The sequence below is a fragment of the Perca flavescens genome, chromosome 8 (assembly GCF_004354835.1).
Source record: "Perca flavescens isolate YP-PL-M2 chromosome 8, PFLA_1.0, whole genome shotgun sequence".
Taxonomy (NCBI): Eukaryota; Metazoa; Chordata; class Actinopteri; order Perciformes; family Percidae; genus Perca; species Perca flavescens.
In genome coordinates, this window is record NC_041338.1 from 16,199,402 (window position 1) to 16,217,085 (window position 17,684).

Here is a 17,684-nt window from a genome sequence, read left to right on the forward strand (position 1 = left end):
AATTCAAATTGAAAGTCCAAAGAGAAATTGAAAATCCAAAAGGAAAACAAAGCGAGATCAAATTAAAAATATTATTATTATTTTTAAAATTTTCCATTTGGCTTTGGCTTTTGAATTTAATATTTGGCTTTTGAATTTCAATTTAACATTGGATTTTAATTTTCATTTAATATTTGGCTTTTGAATTTTAATTTAACATTGGATTTTAATTTTCATTTGGCTTTTGAATTTCAATTTATCATTGGCTTTTAATTTTCATTTAATATTTGGCTTTTGAATTTCAATATAACATTGGATTTTAATTTTCATTTAATATTTGGCTTTTGAATTTCAATTTAACATTGGATTTTAATTTTCATTTAATATTTTGCTTTTGAATTTCAATTTAACATTGGATTTTAATTTTCATTTGGCTTTTGAATTTCAATTTAACATTGGATTTTAATTTTCATTTAATATTTGGCTTTTGAATTTCAATTTAACATTGGATTTTAATTTTCATTTAATATTTGGCTTTTGAATTTCAATTTAACATTGGATTTTAATTTTCATTTGGCTTTTGAATTTCAATTTAACATTGGATTTTAATTTTCATTTAATATTTGCTTTTGAATTTCCATTTAACCTTGCCTTTTCATTTGGAATTGACACGTGTCAATGTAAATGAGGAGGCGTGGCCCAAAGGCTGGTGGGAGGGTCTGAAACCAAAGGTATGCAAAGGCACCTTATGAGCAGCAGGGGGAGCTTACTGCTGAGGAGCACACTGTTAAGCATCTGTCTGCAGATTCACCACTAGGCTGGGTCTTCTTTCACATGATAGAAAATGATGATGTAAGCTAAACACAAACGACATTTCATGCAACAACCGTGAAGTTTTCATGTAGTTACTATAATTGGGCCCGTGTTAGTGAGGACTAGATTAGGACTGGATTTAAAGCTGATTCTGGTTCCCAACTTTGCCCCAGGTGTGTCTGTTTAAAACACGACTCAGACAACTTCTCTCTTTTGATGTTATATTTAATTAAGCAACAGTAGAAACATGGGTGTGGGTAGCTCTGCTTACGTGTGTTTGTGTGTGGTCAGATTTTGAGGACGCACACACACACACACAATCTCAACCGGATAGTCATCGTCCGAACTGCGACCTCTCCTTTTTCTTTCTCTTACTTTTTTCTCCGGGTGGTGCGCGCGGTGTGAGGTGCGTGTCCATCGTTACTCGTTACTGTTGTGAATTCCTCACGCTACGGAGACTGTGTAGGTTACAGTGTGTGTGTAGTTATGGCTATGTTAGTTACATACGATAATCGTGTAAGTTACGTAAGAAATCCCCGAGATCGCGTTGTGTTTCTTTTCATCACGGCGATTGCCTGTACAGAAGTCAGAGACGATTTAAGTTTGTACTCTTTCCATTTAGCTATTGTTGCAGCAGAGTAATCTATTCCTGAGTAGTTTGAGTCTGCAGTGAGTCCTGAATGTTAACCGTTTGACCCTGTGATGTGAAGCTGCTAATTTATCTGTATTTTGCTAGCTTGCTAACTTTCCACTACATCACACATTTTATTTCAGTATGTGTTAATAAGTGATTAATAACCCACTGTTGTAGCAGATAATAGTAGTTATAACAGCTGTGACATTAATGTACCTTTTGGGGTTTATTTCAGAAACTTCCTTCATATCCAGCCATGTACAGCTTGTGACTGGCTGTAATTCTCCGTCTTAATACCAAGTAAAAAGTTGAACTCCAACAATATGATATTCAACATTTGACTGCTTTTTAACTACATAACACAATACTTGTACTTTTACTTTTAGTACTTGATTAGTATATTTTAAAATAAACTACTTGCAATACTTAAGTACAAAAAATGTTGAATACTTTAGTACTTCCACTTAAGTGTTGTGCTTAAAGAGCACTTCTACTTCTACTCAAGTCACTTTTTTGATAGAGCACTTGTACTTTTACTCAAGTCTGTGTCTTTAGTACTTTATACACCTCTGCCGCTGAGGCACGCACAGACAGTGCCTTGTGTCATAGACAGGCTTGTGTGTGCCTCCGGCACGAACCATTATGCGTATGCGCAAGATGTTCGCGCGGTGCAAAGGTGGACACAAAGAAAAAAAAATTATTTTGCTGTTAATGATGATTTAATTTATAATACTCTGTCATCTTCATTTTACAATATACTGTATGAATCAATACACAGCAATATATGGTCCATCCATATGGCTATATAATGTAAATTTCATGCAAAAAATGTGATTTGGACTATTGTTGATCAAGCTCAATGCCCTATAATGGATGAGGTTAATTGCTTAACACATAATTTTTTTTTTTCAATACACATACATGCAATAATGTAATACAGTTTTGTTTGCACATCAATGCATTTTAAAAATATATTAATCAATATATAGAAATAGTTTTCCATTCATATATTGCTATATATTTTCAAATATATGAGGAAGTGTCTCATATATTGAAATATATTTTCTAATGTATTGCCATATAAATTCTAGTATAATGCAATATACGTTTGTTTTGTAAGGGAGGAGAAGGTTGCATTCAGATTTAATAGCAAAGTTTTAATTAAACCTTGAAAGACTCCTTATTCAGCCCTGTCTAAACAGCAGTCAATAGTTTCAGCTCTGCAGAAGCGTGTGAGTATACCTGATTTAAGATGTATTCATTAGTGCAGTGGCAGAAGTTATTAATTCCCTCATGGTCAATCTGATCAGTGGAATTGCTGTATTTTAGACTAACCCTGTAGCCATTTATTTACAGTACATCAGCTTCACCTCCAACACAGGGTTTCCACGGTAAAAAGGTATAATACAATGCCTCTCCGTGAACCATCACCTTATCGTGGTGGAGAGGTTTGTGTGTCTCTGTGAACCTGAGGGCTGTGTTGTCTGGAGCTTTGTGCTCCTGGTAGGGTCTCCCAAGGCAAAGTGGTCTCAGGTGAGGGGCCAGACAAAGAATGGTTCAAAAACCCCAATGAAAAAGCTAAGCAGAGATGGAGTGACCCTGCCCGGAGGAAGCCCGGGGCCCCCGTCTGGAGCCAGGCCGGGTTTGCCACGGAGCCCGGCCGGGCACAGCCCGAACAAGCTACGTGGCAACTCCCTCTCCATCCCATGGGCCCACCACCTGTGGGAGGAACCGTTGGGGTCGGGTGCGATGCCACATGGGTGGCAGTGAAGGTCAGGGGCCTCGACGGACCAGACCCGGGCAGCAGACGCTGGCTCTGGGGACGTGGGAACGTCACCTCTCTGTGGGGAAGGAGCCGGAACTGGTGCGGGAGGTGGAGCGCTACCGGTTAGATCTGGTGGGGCTTACCTCTACGCACAGTCTTGGTTCTGGAACCATACTCCTGGATAGGGGTTGGACTCTTTTCTTCTCCGGAGTTGCCCAGGGTGTGAGGCGCCGGGCGGGTGTGGGGATACTCACAAGTCCCCGGCTGAGCGCCGCTGTGTTGAGTTTACCCCAGTGGACGAGAGGGTCGCCTCCCACGCCTGCGGGTTGGGGGGAAAACTCTGACTGTTGTTTGTGCATATGCACCAAACAGGAGTTCGGAGTATTCGGCCTTCTTGGAGACCTTGACTGGAGTCCTGCATGGGGCTCCAGTGGGGACTCCATTGTTCTGCTGGGGACTTCAACGCACACGTGGGCAATGATGGAGACACCTGGAGGCGTGATTGGGAGGAACGGCCTCCCTGATCTAAACCAGAGTGGTTGTTTGTTGTTGGACTTCTGTGCTAGTCATGGATTGTCTATAACGAACACCATGTTCGAACATAGGGATGCTCATAAGTGTACCTGGTACCAGAGCACCCTAGGCCGAAGGTCAATGATCGATTTTATAATCGTTTCATCTGATCTGAGGCCGTATGTTTTGGACACTCGGGTGAAGAGAGGGGCAGAGCTGTCAACCGATCACCATCTGGTGGTGAGTTGGGTCAGAGGGTGGGGAAGACTCTGGACAGACCTGGTAAGCCCAAACGTGTAGTGCGGGTAAATTGGGAACGTCTGGAGGAGGCCCCTGTCCAACAGACTTTCAACTCACACCTCCGGCGGAGCTTTTTCGTGCATCCCTGTGGAGGCTGGGGGCATTGAACCCGAGTGGACAATGTTCAAAGTTTCCATTGCTGAAGCTGCAGCGAGGAGCTGTGGTCTTAGGGTCTTAGGTGCCTCAAGGGGCGGTAACCCACGAACACCGTGGTGGACAACGGTGGTCAGGGAAGCCGTCCGACTGAAGAAGGAGTCTTTCCGGGATATGTTATCCCGGAGGACTCGGAGGCAGTTGCAGGGTACCGAAGGGCCGAAGGGCTGCAGCCTCTGCCGTGAAAGAGGCAAAGCAGCGGGTGTGGGAGAAGTTTGGAGAAGACATGGAGAAGGACTTTCGGGTCGGCACCAAAGTGCTTCTGGAAAACTGTTCGCCACCTCAGGAGGGGGCGGGGAACCATCCAAGCTGTGTACAGTAAGGATGGGACACTGTTGACCTCAACTGAGGAGGTAATAGGGGCGGTGGAAGGAGCACTTTGCAGAACTCCTGAATCCGACTAATACGCCCTCTATGTTAGAGGCAGAGCTGGAGGATAATGGGGGATTGTCGTCGATTTCCCAGGCGGAAGTCACTGATGTAGTCAAACAACTACACAGTGGCAAAGCCCCGGGATTGATGAGATCCGTCCAGAAATGCTCAAGGCTCTGGGTGTGGAGGGGCTGTCCTGGTTGACACGCCTTTTCAACATTGCGTGGAAGTCTGGGGACGGTGCCAAAGGAGTGGCAGACTGGGGTGGTGGTTCCCCTTTTTAAAAAGGGGACCAGAGGGTGTGTGCCAATTATAGGGGTATCACACTTCTCAGCCTCCCTGGTAAAGTCTACTCCAAGGTGCTGGAAAGGAGGGTTCGGCCAATAGTCGAACCTCGGGTTGAGGAGGAACAATGCGGATTCCGCCCTGGTCGTGGAACAACGGACCAGCTCTTCACTCGCAAGGATCCTGGAGGGAGCCTGGGAGTATGCCCAACCGGTCTACATGTGTTTTGTGGATTTGGAGAAGGCGTATGACCGGGTCCCCCGGGAGATACTGTGGGAGGTGCTGCGGGAGTATGGGGTGAGGGGGTCTCTTCTCAGGGCCATCCAATCTCTGTACAACCAAAGCGAGAGCTGTGTCCGGGTTCTCGGTAGTAAGTCGGACTCTTTTCAGGTGAGGGTTGGCCTCCGCCAGGGCTGCGCTTTGTCACCAATCCTGTTTGTAGTATTTATGGACAGGATATCGAGGCGAGTCGGGGTGGGGAGGGGTTGCAGTTTGGTGGGCTGGGGATCTCATCGCTGCTCTTTGCAGATGATGTGGTCCTGATGGCATCATCGGCCTGCGACCTTCAGCACTCACTGGATCGGTTCGCAAACCGAGTGTGAAGCGGTTGGGATGAGGATCAGCACCTCTAAATCTGAGGCCATGGTTCTCAGCAGGAAACCGATGGAATGCCTTCTCCAGGTAGGGAATGAGTCCTTACCCCAAGTGAAGGAGTTCAAGTATCTTGGGGTTGTGTTCGCGAGTGAGGGGACAATGGGCGGGAGATTGGTCGGAGAATCGGGCGCAGCGGGTGCGGTATTGCATTCAATCTATCGCACCGTTGTAGACGAAAAAGAGAGCTTAGCCAGAAGGCAAAGCTCTCGATCTACCGGTCAGTTTTCGTTCCTACCCTCACCTATGGTCATGAAGGCTGGGTCATGACCGAAAGAACGAGATCCAGGGTACAAGCGGCTGAAATGGGTTTCCTCAGGAGGGTGGCTGGCGTCTCCCTTAGAGATAGGGTGAGAAGCTCACTCATCCGTGAGGAGCTCGGAGAGAGCCGCTGCTCGCTGCGTCGAAAGGAGCCAGTTGAGGTGGTTCGGGCATCTGGTAAGGATGCCCCCTGGGCGCCTCCCTAGGGAGGTGTTCCAGGCACGTCCAGCTGGGAGGAGGCCTCGGGGAAGACCCAGGACTAGGTGGAGGGATTATATCTCCAACCTGGCCTGGGAACGCCTCGGGATCCCCCAGTCGGAGCTGGTTAATGTTGCTCGGGAAAGGGAAGTTTGGGGTCCCCTGCTGGAGCTGCTCCCCCCGCGACCCGACACCGGATAAGCGGACGAAGATGGATGGATGGATGGACAATGCATCCCAGGATGCTGGGTTGAATGGAAAATGAAATGTCGGGACAGATCAACTACTAAACTGCATCCCCTGTGAAACATTGATAGCAAACGGTTCTGGCTCTGTCTATTTCGTTATTCACAGCTTTTTCTCAGAGATGCTTCAATTTACCCTAATCTCCCCTTTTTGTCCTTTTTATATGCACAAAACCTCTGTCACTGCAATGGATTAATGACAACATTGACTATCCCAGACATAAATCACCAGTCAATAGAAGTTGTGAAACCACCTCTGCCATTCAGCATTAGACCTCTAATCTTTTAGAGGACTTTTCCCCCCTATATAAAGTATTCTAGGTCGCTCCGAGTTTAAAACCAAGCAAAAAAGCTTTTGCTTAACGCATATGCCACCGATGCTGAAGTTTTGTCTTCAACATTTACTGTAGAGGGCTTTTATATTGGTTTATTCTAGTACATGGGCCTCATTAGTTTGTAGCAAACCTTTACTTAAAATATGTTTTGAACAGTGTCTGTGCAAGTTCAAAGCCTACATCCAGGAATTTAACTGTACTTCCCAAAGCGTCTAGGCATCGTCGCAGAATTGCACATGCAGGAGTCGTCCCCTGTGGAGAAAAATGAGCAGGAAACCGAAAAATGGGGCAGCGAAGGTTGTCTGTGATATCTTTTCCATTCCTACCCACGTTTATCTTTAACCATCTCTTTCATCTCTAGAGCTCACTTCTCTTTATACTTCTCACTGTACCAATTTTATTCATCCAAATCACACCATATCCCCCTATTCGTCCCCCTCCCCGTCCTCTCATATCTCACAGACTAACTCTTCTGCGAGAGAAGCAAATGCCCTCACCAAGATTTCTGACTTGCAACAGGTTGTCTGTCTTTTTTTCTTTTCTTTTTTTTTCTGAAAGCTTAACTACAGTAGGATGCTCACACTGAGAAACTCAGCCCGAGGAGGCAGACATGTCGCGGAGATGCATTGAAAATTGGATTTTAAGCGTCCATGAACCACCTCTGATCTTCCCTTTTAATGTCTCGGTGCTTATTTTTGCATTGAGCATTTCTGTTTTTAACATAACGTTCTGCGGCGAGCAAGGGTCTTTGCATTTGATTTAAGCTGTTCTCACAAACGCACACACATTTTCTGTTGGTTTGTCTGGAAAAGTGTCAGTCACAGCAGATTGATAGCTGAACAAAACCCTTGTGTCTCTTTCAGTCCACCCCGACACATCAAGACCTGAATACCAAAGTAGCCTGGGCTCAAGGCTACACAGGAAGAGGTGTAGTGGTGACTATCCTGGACGATGGCATTGAGAAAGACCACCCAGATCTCGTCAGCAATTACGTAAGTCAAAAATACAAAGTATGACGCAGCCTCCCCATTTGTAAACAACGTTCAGAGATCATTTTCAGAGAAAAATGAAACGATGTTAAATGAGATCTTGAAGTTCAAATGACATGATTGATGTCCTAACTGTTTTCCCATCTGTCTTAGGACCCTGAGGCCAGCTATGACGTAAACGATGGAGATGCTGACCCCCAACCAAGATACACTCAGCGGAACGAGAACAGGTAATTTGGCAAAAGTCGCAATCTGGCAACACCACAACTAGTATTAGAGCTGGGTCTTTATGGAAATTTGGTGAGAATGCGCAGACTTGATCAATTTCAGTTGGGAGAGTGAGCAAGTGCATTCCATTCCTAAACCAAGAAATAACTTTTTTTTTTTTTTTTTTTACAAAACAACCTTTGTTGTTTTTGACTCGGCACTAGTCTCCTCTAAATGTTAGTGGACAGGGAATGACATGGTGAGAAAGCACCAAGTCTACACAGCTTTTGGTCCAGTGCTTTTGGCTGAAGAATTTACATTTAGAAACCAATTATATAAAGTGAAATCACTGGTGCAGTCATTCTGCAAAGTCTTGAAAGATTGTTCCCTTTTTTTTTTTTTTTTGTTGTTGTCTTGCTTCAGTACACGAGCCGAGCTGCCGGAGCTGCATTTCAAGGTCCCGCCCGTACAGCTCTACGCAGCCACTTATTTGTTGCTAATACAAGACTTGTGCAGTTGCCTTCAGTGATTCATGCTCTCCCCTTCCAGCCTTTGGTGATCACAGTGAAACATGTTTGCCCCAGTTTAGTGATGAAACATTAAAGCTCCAGCAAAGGCGAACCCTAAACCTTTATCTCCTCCCTTCTCCCCGTTTCTCCGAACACCATGGTCTTCTGCCTTAGTCCAATCCCAGATGAGAAGCTACATCCAGCCTCTGAAAGCACAGCAGGATTTGTTTCAAATCTCTCTCTCTCTCTCTCTCTCTCTCTCTCTCTCTCTCTCTCTCTCTCTCTCTCTCTCTCTCTCTTTATCTCTCTCTCGCTCTCTCTTTTTTCTGGGATGACTGCCACAAAGTCTTTTTGTAGTAGTTTGTTGTTGTTTTTTGTTCTTTAGTTGGGGGTTTCAGAGCACAGCACAGTTGGTCCGAGGGAGAAGCCAAATCAGCTTTAACGAGTTTTCATGAGATTATAGAAACTCTATCTATCTCGCTTTCTTTCTGTCGTCATTCTACAAGTATTTATTAATCTTAAAAGAGGCTACAGTAGCATCAGCAGTTTTTTTGAGCATAGGCCTTGTTTCTTGTCCTTGCCAACAGCTGGAGCAGCCATGCAGAGCGACCCCAGCCCTTTCTGTCAGTGTAAAGTAGATCCCACTCTGTCCAGCTGATGAAACAAAGCACTACTAGAGGGAATTACTCCCTGCCTGCACCACCATGCCATTACTTCAGAAGGACTCACACATATACACACACATAAAAACACAGATTTGCACTCACACACACTCTACTACTCATGTCAGTGGAATTGCTAAAGTAATTATCTCGGACTGGATCAATTTATGGGCATGGAATGAAAAGCAAGGGTGTGTCTGTGTGTCTACAAGCGTGGAGCTGCAGTGTTTGGATTGTGGACAAATTATATCCAATGAGTTATGTAAATCACCATAGAGTAATACATGCCGACAGAGAATAACGCCCACAACCCCCTCACAATGAGATTATATGAATATATTCATAGGACAACAAAAAGCAAAGGAAAGTCAGAGGCGGGCATTTTTCATAGCCATGAAGGCCAGTTCATTTGTACTGATGACACGCAAGGCTGATTTTTGAATTTTCATCTCTGGGTTTATCCTTTTTAGATGCTCTGTAGTCTTGCATTGGCAGCTCTGGCAGATATTGTTGAAAGGAGTGCAGGCTAAGTTGAAGGCTGGTTGAAGTCTAGCCAAGCAGGTAATCCGTTTGTGCTTCATCATGTCAATGTTTTCCGTTTTTTTCTCTACTTTCCTCCACTTTTCCTCCCATTATGTCAGTGTGATGTGGGCGTAAAGGGTGAGGTCATTTAATCAGAACGCTATATATTTCTAAAGCCGCCACCAAGAGGGCTATGCAGTATCTGGTCAATATCATTATCAGAGATGTGCTTTTAGCCTGCGGCGTAAGATGTGTAGGCATTCGGCCGTCCTGATGTCAATGGGGAGCTCATTCCACCATTTAGAGCCAGGACAGCAAACAGTCGGGATTTCGTTAAGTGATTAGTTGTCCCTCGCTGTGAGGGGGCAGCAAGCAGGTTGGCTGATGGAGAGCGGAGTGGGTGGACAGGGGTGTAGGGTTTAACCATGTCCTGGATGTAAGCTGGGCCTGATCTGTTCGTGTAGTTCTAGTGTCTTGAACCGGATGCGGGCAGCAACTGGTAACCAGTGAAGAGAGCGGAGGAGCGGTGTAGTGTGAGAGAACTTGGGGAGGGTGAAGCATCGTTCTGAATGAGCTGCAGGGACCGGATGACACTTGCAGGCAGGCCAGCCAGGAGGGAGTTTCAGTAGTCTAGACGTGAGATGACTAGAGCCTGAACCAGAACCTGAGCCGCCTTCTGCGTTAGAAGGGGACGTATCCTTCTGATGTTATGCAGCATGTATCTACACGATCGGGTAGTCGCAGCAATGTTGCCAGTAAAGGAGAGTTGGTCGTCAAGGGGCACACCCAGGTTCCTAGCAGTCTTGGTGGGGACTACCACAGAGTTGTCAGTTGTTATAGGCAGGCCTTGGTTAGGAGAGACCCTCCCTGGAAGTAAGAGGAGCTCGGCCTTGTCAAGGTTGAGTTTCAGCTGGTGTGTGGCCATCCAAGAAGAAAAGTCAGTTAGGCAGACCGAGATAATGTCTTCATCCTGTATTCTTTTGTGTGTATTTAAATAAATACAATTCAATCACTGATCTAAACGATGTAATACTACACATTTTTTAACTTGCCGATCATTATAAATCAATCAAATAAAACCGTAAATGTTTTGTTTAAGTAATACTCAATTATATTCCTTATTTCTTGAGACCTCTGGGGTCCTGGCTGTGTCAAACTGATCATCAAAAGATGATAAAGACCATTACCTTGCTGTGCTATGTCTATAACTGCTGCCATATTCACATCAGATCATATCCATGCCACATCAGAACGGCACACTACTGTGCAGATTTTCAGTTGACTTATTTTAATTTGGGTGTGATCTTTAATGTGGTGATTACAATATTTCTTTCCGGTTGTTATACTGTCTCTGTTCCTCTTACTTCCCTGTGGAGAGCTATTAGCTTCTGTGAAGAACTTTTCACTCCAGATTGTGCAGTGACAGCCTTTACTGGAAAATGATTGGCATGCTACGCATCCTTGTGTGCCCTTCAGTCCAAACCAACCCATCAGCACCGAATCGAATGCTAAAGTGACTTAAACTCAAGGCTGGGAAGATGAAGCAAGAGGTGTGGTGGCTAATCTGGTGGGTGGCATTGAGAAAGACCAAGAGATGTGTTTGCACGCTGCTCTTGCCTTATCAAATTGCTTTGTCCTTGGTGGTGCATGGTTATTTGTTTCTCTGGCCATGAAAGTTCTGCTTCTTCAGCAGAAATACACTGGATGAGAAAAAATGCTAAATGCACCAGCCGCTACAGAAGAGACACATCTTTTTCATTATTTCATTGCATTCAATTATTGATTTCTCATGACATTAGTCAAGGTTGGACAAGCATCCCCTGCAATCGTTAAGAGGTAAAGAGGGTGGTGACTTTTAGTAGGGTACGTTTTAATTTAATCAAATTTAAATGTTTTTGTAAAGTTTTTCTATTTGAAATGTTAGCGTTGCTAATCACTCAAATTAGTAAACATGTTTATGGATGTATAAGCAAGAAAATTATGTTTTGACCTATTTTGGAAATATGAGAGTTCTCTGGAGCGTCTCTGAAGAATAAATTAAACAGATGTTAGTGATATTAACAAATTATTCCAGAAACTGTACTTAGTACAATTATTTTTTTTTTTTAAGATCTTCATCCTTCATCAGTGATGTCTGGCCAATTAGGCAGATAACACAGGTTGCCGTTTATCTAATAATGGATAATTGTGTTTTGTTATTTAAACAAATGATTGAGAAAATAAAATTGTCCATGAGTCTATTGAGAGACTTCCAGCTGACAGCGGGGTCTGTGAGCATCACTGGTCGGCCGGCGAGCGAGCGATCCCGGGCCGCCACCAGCTGGCTGTCACGTCAGAACGGAGCTTCTCAAGTCCGACAACATCGGAGCAAATGTGCAATTGGCCATCCATTTTCGTAAAACTGCCCATATTCAAACTCTACACAGTTGATTTCTCGCATAAAAAATTTTGTGAAATCGAAGTGAATTTAGTGATGAAATAGCAGAAAGAATTGTTGTTTGCTGCAGCTACTATGGCAAACTACCGATTCTGGAATCAGTTGCTTTTCCTTGGGTTCCTGGATGTTAACACTACATTTTAAACATTACATTTTGCAGCTGAATTTGGCCCGTCGAATTTGAAAATATATTAGTTGAATTTGGTATTTTTATGTTGAATTTTGAATTCTGAATTTATGAACTTGAGTAAAATTTAGATGCAAAAAAAATTCAGATACATAATTTCAATGCATAAATATTCAGTGCTAGAAATTCAAGTGATTTTTACTTTCATAATCCGATGAAACAGATTTACTTCCATACTTACTTATCCAACCATATTGTTTAAATCAAAAAGTGACAGCTACAGACTCTGCAGGTTAAATGTTTATGTGCCTCACTATAAACACAACATTTAAAATGTGTTATTGAGCAGTATTTTGTGTATTTAGTTGATAGAAAATAAGTCTCAATCTTTGAATTCAGGCTGCAACACCAGAAAATGGCAATGGGGTTAAATATTACTGTATCTGCGGGCACTGTGTCCTTGGCCAAACGCTGGCAGACAAGTGGCTTCTAAGGTCTGAGACGTTCGCTATTTAAGTATGTTAATGCAAATGAAAACGCCTGTCCTGTGCTCTGCAAATCCACAGCCCTTCTGTACACATGCTGCATGAAATAAACCTGAGTCGTCAAGGGTGTGATACAGGACAAATCAGACGGAAGGAGAGCACAAATCAAAGAAGACGGCTTCCTCCTGCGTCGTCTGCCTAGGTGCCTCTGTTACAGTGTTTGACACAGCAGGTCGCACCGCGCTGCGCTGACTTTGCTGCTGACATATATCAGAACACAACATCGCGTGTAATTGGCATTCCTCAAGCAACAGCATTCAGTATGTGTTTTTCGACAAAAGAGCTATAGTTTGTCCTTGGTGGTTTAAGAAGCAGAAGACATTTTTAAATAGACATACTTTAGTGTGTGAAGTACTTGTGTTGCTGAATAGAGGCAGTTGTTTCTCAATCCACTAATGCATGCAGAAGATGCACTCTACCCAGTAGATAACACAAGTAAACAGTAAAGAGTGAGCGTACCTTGGTAAAAAGTAAACTTTTGTAAGCCTTATTATGAGACTTCATTTGTCATTTTGAGCCTTGTCAACTTGACATACGTTTCCTCAGACTGTTGCCGGCGTGAATGGAGAAAGAACAATAGGAAAACAAAATATATATATTTTCTCTATTTACTCTGGCCATCACACACTGCAGATAAATGCCCTCCACTGTTTACACTGGGTTTATCAATTATTGTTTACAAAGCTGCCAGCCTTTGTCAGGCCTGAATAATGTAATTCTGCTTCCCCTCGTCTTGTTTATTCTGCCGGGGACAGCGTGTTTATTTTCCAGACAGCCAGGCAGACGTTTTTTTTGGAGGTGATGTTGGCAGAGACCTCACTCTTAAACCTGTCTGCTTTCCTACTAAAATCTTTGTTTAAGAAAAGGATTGGGTGTCATTGAAAGCTGCTATTTGCTAAACTTTTGGACAAGGTCTAGCCCATGGTGATTGGAGGTGGCAGTCTGACCACCTGGAGTCAGTCGGTATTACCCTGCTCAGCTGACTGGATACTGTTGAATAGGATGGTAAAGCAGGAGTGTCTGTGTGAAGATAGTCCAGTTCAGACATGCTATAATGTTGAGCAATTAGTTTCTTTTTCATTTAGGTTACTGTTTGATCACTTTTAAGCCATCTGGAATACTTTTAACATCCTGCAATGCTTGACAGACTGCATTTAGTTTGTTTTCAGTAACCAACACTGTACATCTCTCTTCTTGTGGTCATTTATGTCCTTTTTAGATACTTTTATCATTGGGCAATGGTCTTCTATCCACAATAGCCCCGTTAAAATTGTTTATTTCCTTTCCTACCACAGTGCTCCATATAGCAGAGTAATGAATTTTATTAAGAGTAGCACAGCTGTTGCCTTACAGTAAAAAAAATGCATTTCGATTTCCGGCCCCTTCGTTGTAGAGTTAGATTTTTTTCCTTCCATGTCCCCATGAGTTTACTCCCACATGGATTTAAAACTCTAGATTGCCTATAGGCATGAATGGTTATGACAGTTACCGTGTCTATCTACATTTTCCGGAAGATGGACTGACAACTTTTCCAAAGTGTTTCTTTGCCATGGCTCATTAGAGGTGTTGAAATTAATCAAATAATCGATGCATCGAAACGTGGACATGGACAATGCTGCATCGATAATCGGCAGGCTCGTAATCGATTATTTCTGTTTACAATTTAATGTAGGCCTAACAACATTTCTGTTTACATATTATGTTATGTTTTGCACATTCAGGAAGTGTCATGTGCTCAGTACTGTAGTTTTATGTATCCAATTTATTTAGTATTAGAGCACTGCAGAATGTTTTGTTTTTGAAGCTTGAAAAGCTATGAATTTAATATCCTATATGGCTTTAATAGTAAAAATGTATTTGACGCATCGTGATGCATCGAGATATTGAATCGCTGACATGATAATCGTAATCGAATCGGGAGATCAGTGAAGATTCACACCTCTACTGCTCATTATTATTATAAGGAATTGCAAAATTAAGAAAAGGGGTCATCACTGTAAGTAGCCAGAAATGAAAATGATTTAATATATGTGGTTTTCTCAAACCCAATACATGAAAATCTGGAATTTTAAACAAAGTGATTATCTCCTCTGTTAGCTCGTCTGTGTTTGAGCACACAATGAAGAGATCTCCACTTCACACTCCAGTGTAACCATTTGAACAGACCTGCTTGAGGCCACAGCTGAGCAGAACATAGCCTAATCCTTTTGGCAGGTCCAATAAATGGACCCTATTTAGTCCCTCTAAAAACAAATATAAACCAGCCAACAGAGCAGTGCTAAGAGACAGATCGTACAGTTTAGTGATGCATATTCAACACACATGCTCTATACAACACAACCCAAATACTACATGTGTACGTGTGATCATAATAATCTATCACCTTTTAACATAAATTTTCAGTGCTTGAATACACGTCTCTCTGTTGTGCTAAATGAGGATGTATGCCCTGTCAGCTTCGAGAAACAATGTGCTTTTCTCACTCATTTGCTGGTAGTAACACCTACACACCTACAGAACTGTGAAACTTTTGTTGAATCGTTTGGGTCCACTCATTTAGCTCAAATGGGCACTCCACCGATTTTATCTGAGTTCAGTTAATTCATCACAGTGACTACTACTACTCAGCCTGTTAAAATAAATGTGTGCGTTTTCGTGGCTCTGGAGGAGCTTTCTAAAAGTTATAAACTGGAGGTTTTGCGTTTGAAAGAAGCGGGCCTATATGAGGCAGGGAGAGTCTAATGAAAGAGGCGGTCAAGCTGCATTATGGGAAATTTAAGTTTTGGAGCTTGACCCACACTTGGGACCAAAAGTCAGGGTACTTAGTTTTCCTGATCAAAATAATATACATTAAGAAGAGGCTGTTTTTGCATTGTACAATTCTGAGTATATACGTAATTGATGGCTTTGTCTGCATACTGTACATTAATAAACTGCACTGTACAGTATATTGACTCTGTATGATTACTGGTTGCATTGCATCATGTCAAGAGATATTGTGTTGGGTGACATGTCAGCATCCTCCAGTAAATGGCAGGGCAATGACTTGACCGAATATGGTGCCTTGTCCTGAGGAGGAGAGATAAAAGCATTACCTCACTCTCTGTCCCTTTGCTCCTTCTGATAAGATAAGGCAGGTCACTTTGCCTGTGTGAATAGAAAGTCTCTAGTTCAGCTGCCTTTTATTTTGTTGGGTCTTTTCTCCACAGCCTGTCTTTTAGACAAAGAATGCCGTTTTTGCCATCCTCCGGCTCACCCTTTAATGATTTATTCACTGTGATTGTCGTTCTCCGACACAGGGCTGCGCTATTTTTAAAGTGTTTTGTTTTTTTCCCCCCACATCTTTTGTATAAACTTTTCAAACTACACTCACGCATGACCCGGGGAGTCGTGGTGTCTGATACCTCTTCCAATCTATTTTAAATGGATAAAGAATGGAGGCGTTCAGCAAAGTGTCTCGGAAATCATTTCATTTCATGGACATTTGGCAGATAGAACTGTGGCTTTGCCTCAAACCCTTTTGTCTGTTCTGGAACGCCTGAGCCTCCCTGGATATATTAAGCTGTCTGGCTGGTTTAGTGGGATTCAATCCGGGCCAATCATTCGCACACACATACGCATGTGCACATGCAGATAGTATTCAAAACAGCTGCATATTGGTGTGTACGGCTTCTCTATAAACGTCTTTCCAGGTCCCTGGCTCTGTGTTGACTCCATCCATCTTGGCTGAATCCCCTGCCTGGCATCACATCTGTGGTCGCAGCTCCTTGGTCTGAGGATATGTGCTGTCTGGAGCACAGAAGCCTTTTTTTACGATGTTGTGAATGAAACAAAAACTGTACGTGCAGTTAGTTGCAGGTAAATGCATTGCAGACCTCATGTCAAAGTATTAACCGTCATGGGCTTTCATTTGAATTGTAAATACAACACACCCCTTTGTTTTCAGCTTGAGCTGGGATTGTTTGGGTTTTGGTCGCTAATCAGATATTTAGAAAAAGACAATTTATTTCCCAGACACATATTCAGAGCATCTTTGTTTTAAAAGGCAATGCTGTGAGCCAAGCTTTTTTTCTGTTCCTTTTTTTTTTTTCTTCAAACAACATTGAGAGTTGACATTTGAAGCTACTATTTGAAATTTGATTCAACCGCAAATGCCTGCACATTGCAAGCATGTAGTATTTTGGACTAAGCCATCTGGCTGTCCATGGTGCTGACTGTGTGTGTTTCTGGCCGGTGTGGATGGTCACAGTCTCCCTGGCCTGTGTATTAACATACAGTGAAAGAAAGTGTTCCCATTAGAAATCATTTTCCTCTGTTTACTCAGTAGTGTTCCACCGCAAGAAAATTAACAACACTGCAAAAGCAAATGTGACATGAAAATTGCTTTACAATGTAGCTAAACTTACAAGTGCTAACCTAAAAGGGGTATTTATCATTTTTAAGGTAGAATTTCCAAGAAAAATAGCTCATAAGTTGGAACCTGCACTGGATCGTGACACATTAAAATGGAGAATGGTGTGCAGCAGTGATCCACTGCTACATACAATTACAGAGGAAGCACTTAGTGTCTTGTATGTCTTCAAATATAGATCTCTCCTATTTTGTGTTTTTATGTTTTATGTTAAGCAGGCACATTCAAATATAAAAATGCAGTGGGTGAAATTGTGCTATGTCCTGAGTAATACTGATGCCGAGCTTTCTCGATGTCATTAAACAGTCTTCTCACTAGTCACTCGCACGCATTTTGTTTTTCTAGCTGGAAATGACTGGCAGGCACCATTCAGCACCCACTCTGTAGTGTTTTGCCACATAATAACGGGATTGACTTGTGTGGACGAGCTTGTAGAGCCAGTCAGTCAGACATTGTTAGGCGCGCAGTGGTGAGCTAAGATGTGATGAGGAGGCAGGTCTGTGCCTCTAATAGCGCTCTGATTAAACAATAGATTCTCCCTTTAAGGTCTGCTCGCCACTTCACATGCAGACAGAGATGTCCTGCTGTACAGAGATCAGCGTACCTGGGAGCTGAATGTCTTAAGACTGTGGACTACCTCTCCAGCTTTTTAATTTCTCATTAATACGCTAGATGGTTCTTTGATAATCAGACAAATGGATTGATTTGTGCCTGTGAATTACAATGATTCTCTGATGCTTAATAGGCCATTATGGTGTTTTGATGGATTTT

At 42.9% G+C, this 17,684-nt stretch overlaps 1 protein-coding gene across 2 annotated transcripts in view; it reads left to right on the forward strand.

The window, feature by feature from the left end:
* furinb (furin (paired basic amino acid cleaving enzyme) b) overlaps positions 1–17,684 on the forward strand; it is an 84,481-nt gene that overhangs the window by 45,789 nt on the left and 21,008 nt on the right. For both annotated transcript variants that reach the window (XM_028584427.1, XM_028584428.1), the window contains 2 exons: positions 7,368–7,496; positions 7,647–7,723. In XM_028584427.1, coding sequence (XP_028440228.1) covers positions 7,368–7,496; positions 7,647–7,723 — 206 coding nt within the window. The remainder of the gene's footprint in view (positions 1–7,367; positions 7,497–7,646; positions 7,724–17,684) is intronic.